General features: G+C 56.8%; 1 protein-coding gene across 5 annotated transcripts; it reads left to right on the top strand.

Annotated features, from left to right (window-relative positions):
* Positions 1–98: 98 nt before the first annotated feature.
* On the top strand, positions 99–6,586 carry ZNF319 (zinc finger protein 319). Of its 5 annotated transcripts, XM_036897614.2 has the most exons (3): positions 99–874; positions 1,596–1,772; positions 2,892–6,586. In XM_036897614.2, exon 3 carries the CDS (start codon positions 3,145–3,147, stop codon positions 4,903–4,905), a length of 1,761 nt encoding a protein of 586 aa, XP_036753509.2. In that variant the 5' UTR covers positions 99–874; positions 1,596–1,772; positions 2,892–3,144; the 3' UTR covers positions 4,906–6,586. The 5 variants fall into 5 exon arrangements, with proteins under 5 accessions (XP_036753509.2, XP_036753511.2, XP_036753510.2 ...); XM_036897616.2 differs by lacking the exon at positions 1,596–1,772 and having other exon boundaries at positions 3,144–6,586; XM_036897615.2 differs by lacking the exon at positions 1,596–1,772 and having other exon boundaries at positions 3,039–6,586.
* The last annotated feature ends 7,066 nt before the right edge of the window (positions 6,587–13,652 follow it).

Below are 13,652 nucleotides of genomic sequence, written 5' to 3'. Positions count from 1 at the left end.
GCTGGTGGTGCTTGGGCTTGCTACTTGCAGACTCCGGAGTCCCTCAGCTTCCGTGCGCCCATTTCACAGACCGCTCCGGTCCCTGACCTCTCTGTGTGCAGCGACCCGGGACAGACCTCCCAGCCACGGTTGCTGGGTCAGCGGTCAGAGCACTGTGGACACAGCGGGGATCGCTGCTCTAGCGGCCCAGACCGGTTTAGAGGTCTCGGAGCCCCCTCCTCAAGCTGACCCCAAGTCCGAGCTCCGAAGGCCCCTCCCCTCACAGCAAGCTGAGCTGTCACAGGGTCAGTTCCAGATCAGTCTGGGAAGCCCCTCCTTTCATGTGCAGGGGTCGACCAGGAGCGGGCCCCGGGAGCCCCCTCCCCTTAGGCCAAACAGGGTGGTCGGAAGCCAAGCTAGCTCCCTAAGCTAGCTGAGGCGTGCCGGCTGGGTGACGGGAGAGCCGCCCCGCGCGCCCCTGTCCCACTCGGGCCGGCCACGGGGTCCCCGGTAGGGGGCGGCCTCGCTCCGCACCGCCCGCTCCTCCCGCAGCTGTCGCCGCCCCGGCTGCCGCTCCTCCCCCGGCCCCGCCTCCCTGGCCCCCGCGCCGCCCGCCTGTCCGCCGGTCTCTGCAAGGCCATCGGTCTGTCCGCCCGCCCTCCCTGCGCTCCTCCGCCCCAGCCCCGCTATTCCGGCAGCGCCCGTCGCTTCCTCGGTTCCGGCCGCCGCTAGCCCGTTCCCCGCCCCCGGGCCGGCCGCTGCCGCTACGCGAGGCCGAGGACTGGCAGCGCGCGTAGGCCGCGCCGCCGCTGATGGAGCCGGAATAAAGGGGCGGCCGTGAGAGCAGCCGGTCGCCACACGCCCTGCGCCTGACCCCGCGGGCGGCCTGGAGCAGGTGAGCGGCGGGGCGCCCGGGGCCGCGTCTGGGGGCAATTCCCGCGCCCGCCGCACCCCTTCCCCAGCCGCCCCCCTACCCTCCGGCCCGACCTGGCGGCCTCCTGAGCCCCTAGGCGGCCCAGGCCAGCCTCTACTCGCAGCCGCTTCCCAGGCCCTGCCTGCGGCCCTGTGGCCTTTCTCGGGCGCAATCACCCGCGGGGCTGGCGCTGGGACCGCAGCGGCCTGGCCATTCCCAGCGAGGGCTGACAGGAGGCAGCTCAGCTGGGCTGGCGGGCAGTGCCGGCAGGGAGGTGATCGGCTTTCATTCGGTTTCGCAGGGAGGAGGAAGGGCAGGGTGGGATGCAGTGGGGGTCTCCCCTTGGCTCCCTTACCCTCGTCTCTCCTCCTCTTTGCGGACTGATCAGAGAGGAACTTGGCTGCACCTTCCTGGAGGGGGGCCTGGTTGGGCCGGCAGAGCCGGGCGTCCAGGGTCAGGGACTCTGGGTCTGAGAGCCATTCCTGTCCGGAAAGAAAAAAAAACCAGAACAGTTAAATTGGCACAATCGGCCCTAGACTGCGCTCAGGTAGCCCCACTTCCTTCTTTCCAGAGGAGACTTAGTTACCTGCTTGCTCATGCAACCTGATGCCTGAATCCTGAGTAGTGGCCCCTTTCCTCCTTCCCTTACCTGAAGATGCTGAGGATGACAGCTTTTAGTCCCACTCTTCTGTTTCTTTGGCAGAACACTTAGAGGCCAGGCTGGCCAGGAAAGGCATCCCCTTCCTTCTCTTTCCCTCAGAAGAACACTTAAAAACTTTTCCACGTTAGAGGCAGAAGAGCTGGGAACCTGAAAGTGGGTTGCATCTGATTCTAAAAGTTTCTCCCTCTCGCTGTCATTACCTTATGCTGCCACAAAGTGGTGAGTTAAGAGATTTGCCTGGGCCAGGTGGTCTTTACCTTCCTTCCATTGATTACCCAGAATGTTACAGACTTGGAGCAAGGGAACAGAGTTGTCTCCAGAAAGGTGATGAGGAGAAATGCCCTGTGGTTAGCATGCTGTTTCCCACATTGCTGAGGCAAACTCATAGTTGCTTATATTTTCCTGCAGGCCTTCACACTGTCAGGTTCAGAGGATTTAGGACTTTTTTGGTGCTCTGGGAGATGACTAGAGTGTGGAAGTCCTGCTGTGTAGACATCGAGGCTGAGTGGATCAGTGGACCTATCATCATCTAACCCCACACGCATTGGCTCAGGTCCCTGCAAGGCCATCCAACCTGTTGTGTGTGGAGAGAACAGGCACGTGGTACCAGGGGAGGGCTTTGGGCTAGTTGAGAGGTATGTGGCCTGCCCTTCACAGGAAAAAGTTCTTGAGATGGTCCTTGGTTCCATGTAGTTTTAAAGATTGACTAACTGAGGCTGTGGCTTGTTAGGCCCTCCAATCTGGGAGGCCTGGCCTCTTAGTCTGTGTAGGCTATTCTCCTGAACAGTAATGTCCTGGGTTGAGATTCAGGAAAGTATTATGGGAAAGGAGCTCGCAGTCCTCAGGGAGGCCTCAACCAGAACCTCTGCTTTTATCTCTTATGTATTGGACTTCCAAGTAAGAACATATTTGCCAAAAAAGTTATGCTGCTAAAATCATTGTTTTGGACACCATGGCCCTAACTGGTCAGTCTTCCCCTCCTCCTTCCCTTGGAGCATGAACAGAATTTGTGACTTCTTTGTATTGTGGGCAGATCACCACAGACTCTCACCTGTGAGACAGCTGGCTAAAGAGGCTGTAGGCTGGCAGGCTAGCCTGCCCTGGCCCAGGGATGGGGAACTGAAGGAGGGTGGGGGTGGAGCCAGCCACCCTTTGCTAGAGGAGCTGAGTGCCAGCAGACTTCTTTGATCGCGTGCATGAAGGAGCAGATCCCCCGGCTCTGAGCCTCTCTCCTTTGTGGTCTGTGTCAGTATGGCAAGTGCAGGCAGAACAGGGAGAGGGCCCAGGGAACAGCTACAGGTTCCTGCCTCCAACTCACGATTTCTCTCTTCTCCACAGAACCAGTCATCGGGGAAGGCAGAGCCTCCCTGGCACTGCTGGCACCCTGCCTCGAAGACACCTCTGTCCTGTAGGCAGAGCTGTGTAGTCTGTCTTGGTTAATGACCTGGACCATCTGACCAGTCCCTTCTCTGTGCCTTGTCTAAGGTCCTTGTCCACACCTGATCCTGGGCAGCTTCTCTCTCTGGGTTGGATCACCTTAAGTGGGAAGCTGAAGCCATTACTCTCTAAACCCTGTTTCATCTTCCCAAGCATGTCGGAAAGCTGGCAGCAGCCGCCACAGACGCAGCAGCCGCAGCAGCCACCACCGCCACAGCCCCAGCACCACGCAGAACCGCCCCCGGCCCTGGCCGAGCACACGCTGCCCCCAGGCACGGCTGAGAACCCCCTGGGCTGTGCCGTCTATGGCATCCTCCTGCAGCCCGACCCAGGCCTACAGCCCCCACAGCATGCGTCCCTGCAGGCAGCAGGTGAGCCGGGCCCCAAGTGTGGTGTGTGCGGCCATGACCTGGCGCACTTGTCCAGCCCGCATGAACACCAGTGCCTGGCAGGCCATGACCGCTCGTTCCAGTGCACACAGTGTCTCAAGATCTTCCACCAAGCTACTGACCTGCTGGAGCACCAGTGCATGCAGGCCGAACAGAAGCCCTTTGTTTGTGGCGTCTGCAAGATGGGCTTCTCGCTGCTCACCTCGCTGGCACAGCACCACAGCGCACACAGTGGCACTGGTGGCCTAGTGAAATGTTCCATCTGTGAGAAGACCTACAAGCCCACTGAGGCGGCTGAGCCCGCAGCCACTGCTGCCACCTCGCTGCCCCCAGCACCCCCACTGCCTGCTGTTGCCCCTGCTGAACAAGCCGACAAGCCCTATAGCTGCCCCATCTGCCAGAAGCCCTTCAAGCACCTGTCGGAGCTCTCACGACATGAACGGATCCACACAGGTGAGAAGCCCTACAAGTGCACTCTGTGTGACAAGAGCTTCAGCCAGTCGTCCCACCTGGTGCACCACAAGCGTACGCACAGCTCGGAGCGGCCCTACAAGTGTGCTGTCTGCGAGAAGACCTTCAAGCACCGCTCCCACCTGGTGCGCCACATGTACGCGCACTCGGGCGAGCACCACCTGTTCCGCTGTAATGTGTGCGAGTTACACTTCAAAGAGTCGTCAGAGCTGCTGCAGCACCCGTGCACGCCGAGCGGCGAGCGGCCCTTCCGCTGCGGCGAGTGCCAGAAGGCCTTTAAGCGGCCCTCAGACCTGCGGCAGCACGAGCGCACACACAGTGCTGAGCGGCCCTTCAAGTGCGATCTGTGCCCCATGGGATTCAAGCAGCAGTACGCACTGATGCGGCACCGGCGCACGCACAAGAGCGAGGAGCCCTTCAAGTGCGGCCTGTGTGAGAAGGGCTTTGGGCAGCCCAGCCACCTGCTCTACCACCAGCATGTGCACACCCTTGAGACTCTCTTCAAGTGCCCCGTGTGCCAGAAGGGCTTCGACCAGTCAGCGGAGCTGCTGCGGCACAAGTGCCTGCCAGGCGCAGCCGAGCGGCCCTTCAAGTGCCCGGTGTGCAGCAAGGCCTACAAGCGGGCGTCGGCCCTGCAAAAGCACCAGCTCGCACACTGCTCGGCGGCTGAGAAGCCCCTGCGCTGCACCCTGTGTGAGCGCCGCTTCTTCTCGTCCTCGGAGTTCGTGCAGCACCGCTGCGACCCAGCCCGCGAGAAGCCCCTCAAGTGCCCGGACTGCGAGAAGCGCTTCAAGTATGCCTCGGACCTGCAGCGGCACCGGCGCGTGCACACGGGCGAGAAGCCCTACAAGTGTCCCAACTGTGACAAAGCCTTCAAGCAGCGTGAGCACCTCAATAAGCACCAGGGCGTGCATGCCCGTGAGCAGCAGTTCAAGTGCGTGTGGTGTGGCGAGCGCTTCCTGGACGTGGGCCTGCTGCAGGAGCACAGTGCACAGCATAGCGCTGCGGCTGCCGCGGCAGAGGGCGCCTACCAGGTAGCCGCCTGCTTGCCCTGAGTACAGCCTGCCCTGCCAGACCCAATCCAGCCTCCTCACACAGAGCCCCCCTACCCAGCGCAGGATTCAAGGACCTGGGAATGAGGACAGAAGGGCACCAGGCAGGTGGAGAGCGAGGGGGCCTGGCACTCCGGGTGCCGGCCTGGAGGTGGGGGGTTAGCCATATTGCAGTGGTTGGTCCTGATTCCACACACCTCTTGCCCATTACAGGATTTGCTTTCTTGAGAGCCATCAGCCTCCCTTTGTCTCTGGGGCCTGGAACCAGGCTGGAAGTCAAGTGGCCTCTCTCCACCCCAAGGAGGGGGTGGTACCAGCCCAACCTTCCCAAACCTTTCAGCCTAGTTAGAAACCAGATTGTTTAGGAGAGAGGATGGTCATGGTAGGGCCTGGGAGAAGTGTTGGGCCCCAGAGGGGGGCTGGGTGCACGGCTTTGCTGTTTGAGGGAGAAGGCCAGCTTTGTGATATAGTCCCGGGGACCAGTACGGCAGACTCAGAGCCACAGGCCTCTCTCTCTGCTCCAGCCTGGGGCGAAGTGTCCTCCAGTTTTCTGGCAGGTGAAATGGGCAGAGGGCTATACATCTTTGGGCTGGGTCTGCCTGGAGAGCAATCAGCCCAGCCAGAAGGGAGGAGGCCGAGAAGTTACCCTGTGACACACTTAGCCGGGGACAGTGCCGTCCACGGGGAGAGGAAAGGCAACATTTCACTGAGGGCTAATCCTGCTGTGTTGGAAGCCCTCTCCCACTTCTGTAGCATGGGTCCCAGCTCTGGCAGGGAATGTGCTCTCAGCCAGACAGATATGAATGAAGGGGATTGTTAGACCACCTGGTGCCTGGGAGGAAGCTGGGCCAAGCCCATGATCTTCCCAGTGGATGCAAACAAGTGTCCTCCCCCTTGAATTGCGTGAACCAAAGCTCAAGGGTGTCTCATAATCAGCCTGCCTGAGCCCTGCTTCAGGGCCAAGACCATGCATGGGTACCCTGGGTAGGGGAAGTAAAAAGACTGTGGGAGTGGCACCTGACCCCACAGTGCCCTCCTAGCCCATGGGAACCCTCCCTCATCAGTTTGGCTACTGGCCTGCATTCCAGGGCTCTTGCACTGCCAAGATGGCCTGGACAACGTCTAGCTGCTTCTGAGGCCAGAACATTCTTCCTTGGGTCCTCCTAGGGTCCCTTAGATCTCTGGCGGCCCATGGGGCTCATGGAGCCAAAGGTGGCCAGAGCATAGGGAGTGGGTAGGGGAAGAGGGTCGTTAAGGAACCCACTAGGTAGATGGTGTCAATTGATATTGCTGGACCGTCAGGGCCCTCCTCTGGAAGCCCAAAGGACCTGTATTATCAAAGTAATTATTTTGAACCCAGCTGTGTCCTTGCCCTTTTACAGCCCTTCTCTGGTTGTGGGTCTTCAGTGCACACACCAAAGGCCCAGAGGAGCAGGGAAACCCACCTTGTCCCACTCTTATTCTAAGTCTGAAAGGCCCACATCTGCCTCCTCTATCTGACGGGGTTCCCCTCCTGTGCCCGCAGAGAGGGCTGGTCCTTCCCCTCGGTGCTGGCTCTCAGTCACAATGCCTCAAAAGACATGCAGCCTAGGCTAACAACAGACCCAACTGCTAATTTTTCCTTTAATTTTGCTTTCTAAAAGCAGTTGTTATACTATTCATAACATTATATAGTTTAATTTCATGTCATTTTGGATCTTATATAAAAATGTGAGGATTTGGATTTTTTAAAGAATGCCTCCATTTTAGATAGACCCTTTTGATGTTAATATATAGTGAGTCCAACATATGCTTTAGAAGTAAAGACATTGACCATCACAGACCAAAGCACTGTATGTTCTGGTCCTTCTTCCACAGGGGAATGATGGGACATGAAGAGGAGAGAGGGGTGTGCAGGCCAAGGGGCAGGCTTGGGGTTGGGACGTGAGGCTGGGTTCGAATCCTGATATTTGGAAGTTCTAGTCCTGTGGCTTTGGGCAAGTCACTTAATCTTTCTGGGACTCAGTTACCTCATCTGTAAAATGGGGAGGTCAATCCTTGCCTTGGTTGGTTGTTGTGGGAATTAAATGGAGTCTTGTATGGAGGCCCTGGTTGGGAAGCTGTGAGGATGCTGATAGTACCAACTGCAGGACACCTAGGGCCCTAAGGAATGGGCCACAGCCTCTGGCCCTACTTGGAGTTTAAGTGCAGCCCCTGTAAAGGGAGTTGGGCCTGAGGGACCAGCAGCTCAGGGACGGTCACAAGCCGGTGACTGGGCCCGGTAAGCATGAGCTTGTTCAGCTCCAATGGAAAACCAGGGCCTGCCTGGAGCAGCAGCGGCCTAGCCAGGGCAGCCCTGCCCCCGGGAATTGCCTACTGTGGCCTCACTTCCACTCAGCCTGCCACACAGCGACCCATCTGTTGCCCAGGCCAGCCACCTCCCTTTCAGCCTTCCTGTACACCTTTCTTCTGTACCTCCACCCCTGTCCCCACGTCGGCCAAATTACACTCAGGCTCTTCACATTTCTCAGAGGCAAGGGTGGAGGAGAGGAGAGAGAGGGAGAAACAGCCTCCCTAGGTCTGGACATCTCGGAGCTGGTGGAGGGTGGTCAGCAGGGACACCCTGCCATGGAGGTTGGGGGAGATGAGGGAGGAAGTCAAAAGCACAATAGCTGCCCGCACTGCAGGGGGCTGCAAACTGTGTGCCAAAGTGTTGGTGGAAAGGCTGGGGTGCCCCAGGGGACTGGGCCCCCACATTCCTCATTCCCGCTGTTTGTGGTCAAGGGAGGACCCCGCCCTTGAGCAACCACGTGGTTCCTTCCTGCAGACATCCTACCTCTCAGCAAGAGGACACCCAGGGCCCCTGTATCTGTGCCAGGCTCGCATCCCAGCTTCCTTTCTAGCCGAGTGACCACAGGCAAAACCCACTCCCCTTGCAGAAACTCCAGGACTGCCCTGGCATGTGCTTGGTGCTTTCCACTTTCAGGTTGCCCTTTCTGAATGGGCGACAGTCTGCATATGCCAGGGGCAGGAGGAGCCGTCACTGGGCATGGCTAAGCTCACACGGAGCCTGCAGTGACTTTTCCTTCCTTTGTACCCACCTTCAGCTCCCCTCACAGAGCAGTGAGGCTCCTGCAGCTCCCACCTGGCCTCAGGGCCTGAATGTTCATGTTCAGCGTTTGTTCACTTTGATAACAAGTAACATCAAGCAGGCTCTGCCCATCTCAGGGCCTCAATTCCCCATCTGAAGCAGAGGCCTTGACCTCTGAACTCTGTGGGTCCTTTGAGACCTGACACCCTGAATCTGGGAAGGTGACAGGATCAACCCCTGCCTCCTTTCACCCCACTGGCTCCCCTGGCTTCCAGCCTGCTTCTCTCCTATCTCAGTCTGGTCTCTTGGTTGTAAGTGGCAGACACAGCACACACAGGCTTAAGCAGCTGCCCAGTGCCCCTGGCCACACACACAGGTACCTCTCCCTCCTCCCTGCCTGGGAACCTCACACTCTGTGTCCCATGTCTGCTGGGAGTCTCTCCCTTAGAGCATAGTCTTTTTGGAGGGGACCTTCAGACACTGTGACTAGGGGTATAAACCAGTCCTTTTTTCTTTAGTCTCTAGGTGATCATTCCCTTTAGCCCAAGTGCTGGCAGGAAGGAAAGAAGGTAGCACCTTGGGGTGGTAGGTGACATCTGGGTGAGAGCCAGAGCTGGGAGGAGGGAGAGGCTGGCAGGAACTTTGTGTTCCCCTGGGCTGGGAAGGAGGCACTGCACTGGGGGAAGCGGATGGTGGCATCCTCGGGTCCTAGAGGTCACTGCCACAGCAGACTGAACCTCCAAAGGCAACTCTCCTAGGGACATCACCTGATGGCTTTGCCACACTCCCCCTGCGCGGATGGCTCTGTGCTTGGCCCTGGTGGAGCCGGTGGGAGAGGACTGTGCTCCCTAGGAGTCCTGTGCTCATGAACCGTGGTGGCAGTGGTGTGGTGCTGTGGTTAAGCGCACCACAGACCTGATTAGAGACCTGCCTCTGCCACTCATCATCAGCAAGGCTTTGGGCAGGTTGCTGGGCCTCCCTGAGCCTCGTTTTCCTCATCTTTGAAATGGAGCCGGTAATGCTGTCTGGGCTTAGGGCTGGGGCACAGCGAAATGACCTGTGCGGAGTGTTGAGCACGAGTGGCCACTCAGGAAGGCAGAGCACTGGGAGGGCAAAGGTGGGAAGGAGTCAGCCCAGTTCTCCCATCTGAATAGCAGGGCCCTCCCTGCCCCCACCCGACACCTCACAAGGCCTTTCCCATCCACCAGCTGATCCGAGCCTTGTGCCATCTCAGTGAGATGGGCAGGGCAGATCTGAGGATTCCTTTGTGCTGACCCTTGAGAAGTCCAGGGGCTGCCCAAACCTACAGTTAGTGAAAAAGTGGCCCGGAATTGTGGGGGCTGGCCAGGTGGGCCAGGGAGAAGCTGGGCAGTGGGGCCTAGATGGCCCTGGACTCTGAACCTCACAGGCCTCCAACTCTAGTCACTTAGGCATGAGGCTCTTGCTCTGACCCCCTTTTTGCTGGCCCGGGAAAAGGGAACAATGGCCAGGACTGGTGCTGGCACTGGGTCTGCCAGGGGAGCAGGAGAGCTCTTCACCAGCTGGCAGAGGGGTGGCCAGCCCTCTGGCTGCCCTCAACCCCTTGAGGGATTGAAGCTGCTGTGCGCCGTCTTCCTATCTGCGCAGAAGCAGCTCTATAAAGAGCCTCGGCCTCGATTCTGGAGGGCCTTCTCTCTGTCCCATCCTCCATCCTGACCTCCCAGCCCCCCACCTCTTTCCCTCCACCAGAGTGGGCCTCAAACAGGACCGTGGGCTGCTCAGGTCTGGGAAATTGGCCCAGGGCCTCCCAGCCTGGCCAGGCTCCCCTATGACAAGCTCTGCATCCCACCCTCAAGCAGATGGTTTCTTTGTTCCTTGAAGGTCATGCCTGGGACCGCAATTGGTTTTCACAAATCTACAGAGATTACAAAGATTCTGTCTCCAGGCCTCAGGGCCCTGAACAGGAGATCAACAGGCAGGGCAGGGGTGGGAGAGGACTGTGGGCCCTCCCTCTTCACTTGCATGTGTCCATCCCCACCCTGGGTCTGCATTCCTGCCTTTCTCCATCCACAGCATTACTGAGCACCTGTTTGCCTGGCACTGAGCTGGTGCTAAGGGGCATGAAGCAAGAACTTCAGATCAGAGAGTTTGGAGGTTTCTATGTATCAAGAAGTAGGGTTAAAAATGTCAAAGCTACTGATATTTAGTACAAAATATTACATGCTTGACCCTCAGCCCTACCCACCCCTTCCCTCAGCTGGGACCCTTACCCTGTCCCTGACCCTCCCCTATAGCCCAGGGCTGGCAGTGGAGGAGGGTGGGTGTTTAGTGTATCACTTTGTGATAAACACTATTACTTTGTAGTGATTGTTGCATTTAGTCCAGATCTGTGTTGGTTCTGGGAGGCCCCAGGCCTCATTCCTGAGTCCCAGGTCTACTTAGGATAAGAAGAGCCAGCAAGCGCAGTATTCCTGAGAGCCCGCTGTGGGTCAGGCTGTGAGTCAGTCCCCTGAAACAGCTACAATCCCCGTCCTCATAATTTCGGGGTAAAATTGGGAGCACCGAGAGAAGCAAGCCTGGAGGAAAGGGTGGGATCTGAGCAGGAAAGAGATGAGAAAGTATTTCAGGTGGAAGGAAGGCTTTGAGCAAAGGTTACGCTGAGGCAGACAAGAGCCTGGGGCGTTTGGAACAGCAAGGAGGCTGCTAGTGGTGATGGTGGAGGGGTGGTGTGTGCGTTTGGGCAATGCACAGAGGCCCAGGGCCAGGGTAGTGGAGTAGGGTCAGGCCTGGGGAGGTGAGGCCATGGAGGCTGGGCTGTTGCCAAGGCAGTGGCAGAAGGGAGGATCTCTAATGTGATCTGTTTATGATGAACAAAGAGGGTCCTGAGGCTGAGGGGACTTCGGGGCTAGGAGAGAGTGGCCCAGGCTGGATGGAAGTAGGGCTTCTTTCCATCTCTTGGCCTCTGCATGGGATGTTCATCCTGCAGACTCTGCCACTGCCAGCAACTCCAGGAGAGCTTTCTGGTGGGACATCTCCCATTAAGCCCTGGTTGAGTGCCCTCAGTTCCAGGAAGCCCCCTCTGGATTCCATCTCTCATAGCAGGAAGGCAGTAGAGTGTGGTGGCCCTAGGCTCAGGGGGTCGGGCAGGCTGGCTTCAATTAGCTCTGCTACTCATCAGCTGTTTGGCCTTGAGTCAGTCACTTAACCTTCCCACATCTGTTTCATCATCTGTAAAGTGGGTCTAACATTACTCACTTCATGGGGCTGGCAAAGTACTTAATACATTGCCTTGCACTTAGAAATAGAAAGTGCATACTAAATCAGCCTTGTTAACGCTCATTGACTCTGCATTTCTTTTATTCTTGGGCATGCATTTTTATATCTGTGAAATCAGGATTGAATGTACAACTGGTAGGCAAGAACCTAATTGGATTGCTGATGTGGGTGACCATTCATGGCATCTTGCCTTGAGGAATGTGGTATAGGTGAGCCCACATTCTCAGCTTCTGCTTTCAGGTTTGAATCAGCTGGGCCTGCCTCTGTCCTATGGGCCTGGAAGTGATTCAAAGGCAGGCATGGCATGTAGTCAGTGTCCCTCCAGTGCCCAGCATGGAGCCTGGCGAGGCCTCAAAAGTCAGCTGGGCCAAATCCCCAGAGGGACTCACCCAGTCATTCAGTGCCAAGGAAGCAGGACCAGGATAAACTCTCAGTCACTTGATTCCCTCTGGCCTGCTGCAGCATGTTCTCTGGAACTCTCCAGCTGTCCCCAGTCTCACAGAAGCCCAACTCCAACATCCCTGCTGTGAGCCTTGGTCAAACCCATCTCTTTTCTGAGTCATCATGTTGGAGAGGACACTCAGGGCTTCAGAGTACAGATACCCAGGGGGCTCTGCCAATGGCTTCCTAAGGTTCAAGCCCATGGACCACCTGCTGGGCTTAGAGGAAAGGGCTTCTTCCCGCATGAAATGGCAGGAGGCTGGGCCATGAGGAAGAAGGGGCTCTGTGATCTGCTTGGCACTCTTGTCTGCTCCCCATGCTCCTGTTTCCTGGTCTGCAGTCAGCAGAGCCCTATACCTGAGGACAGACGGACACCCTTGGTGTAAAGATAATGATTATTATCCCTATCCCTAAGAAATTAAAATCAGCCTTAATTCTGTAAGACAGGCTCTTTCTGCATATTAGACAACATCACAACTTATCTCCTTGTTTATTACCCAAGACTAAACAAAAGATCTTGTTTATTACTGAGACTAAAATATTGAGAACACATTATATGCAAACACTGTGTCAGGGGCTGGGATTTGCTTTGAGTCCTGGGTTCTGGGTTTGGCTGCAGGCTAACTGCTTCCCTGGTCTGGGCCTCAGTTCTCCCATTTGTGAAATAGGGTGGCATTGGTTCTGCTCATTTTCCAGCATGTTTATGGAGTATGAGGCCTGGAGGAGATAACGAGCCACATGAAGATATGTTCTGAATAGTGTAACGGGATCCAGAGTGAAGGACTGATATTATTCTTTAAGTGCCTTCCACCTGAGACTAGACCCATGCATCAGGTGCTCAGTAAACGTTAGGGCAAGGGGATAGAGAGGGTGTATGACAGGGTTTCCTAGCCTTGGTGGGCACTGACTTTCTGGAGAATCAGATGAAACATGCCTTCCCATGGAAAAGCACATGTGAGTGGACACACGATTTTGCACATGATCTCAGAAAGTTCATGGGTTCCTATGAAGCCCCAGGTTCTAGTAGGAGTCCTAATCCAACAGGTCTTGAGCTTGGTGGCTATTTACCCTGGTCTTGGCCTGTCCTTAGAGACTATCCACAGCTGTGGTGGGGGTGGGTGTCCAGAAGCTCTGGGAGCCAAGCGCTGATGCTGGCTGCTCTTACCCCCGACCATTCCCAAGACTCTCTTCCTTAGCCCCTCTGAGGGCAGCTATTCTGGAACTGGCCCACACATGCCAGGACATCATGTCTTCCTTTCTGTAGGTTGGTGGGCAGATGTGGGCTAGTTCTGAGGCTATGTGGATAAAGCAGACAACTTTTTGCTTGCATGATATGTTTATTGGCAGTGACTTAGGGAGCAGGCCTCTTCTCTGAGTGGTCTCAGACACCCTATCTTACTTCTACACTCTGTTGCTTCAAAGAGAATAGAGGCCATAGGCCTGGCCAGCCTCAGGAAGTCCCCCGGAGTACACTGCAGCGGTGATGGCTTCTGAGAGAAGTGTCAAAAACCCCTTTCGAACCCCCTCTTTTCTTTTTAGGGTTCAAGTTCATAATCTGAAGTGGAGGGGGCTTCATTGTGGGGCTGCTAGCAGGGGACAGGGGCACAAAGGAACCCCAGTCCCCAGGCCTGCCTCTGCACCTCCCCACCAGCTGGGCCTTGGGGCTTAGATCCTGACTCTGTACCTGGGGTCATCAAACATCTTTTTCTATCCGCCCACCAGTCCCCCAGGAGTTGGTAGGGGGCAAGTAAGGGTAAAACATTGTCATCCTGAGGTCCTGACCCCCATCTCTGCCCTTGCAACACCTACACACACACACACACACACACACACACACACACATACGGGCCTGGAGCCTCCCTATGGGAGCACTGGGTTTATTTCTGGTTAGGCTGGACTCTTAGGGAGATGGGTGGTGCCACCATACATGCTCTGTCCTTCTGGGGAACCTGAATGGTGGCTAGACGGGCCTCTTTTTCACAGA

This window comes from Manis pentadactyla, chromosome 15 (genome assembly GCF_030020395.1).
Source record: "Manis pentadactyla isolate mManPen7 chromosome 15, mManPen7.hap1, whole genome shotgun sequence".
Classification (NCBI taxonomy): Eukaryota; Metazoa; Chordata; class Mammalia; order Pholidota; family Manidae; genus Manis; species Manis pentadactyla.
This window is presented reverse-complemented; position numbering and strand designations above follow the sequence as displayed.

Coding starts and splice junctions, on each gene's coding strand:
- ZNF319 (XM_036897616.2), top strand. CDS start 3,145: ATGTCGGAAAGCTGGCAGCAGCCGCCACAGACGCAGCAGCCGCAGCAG.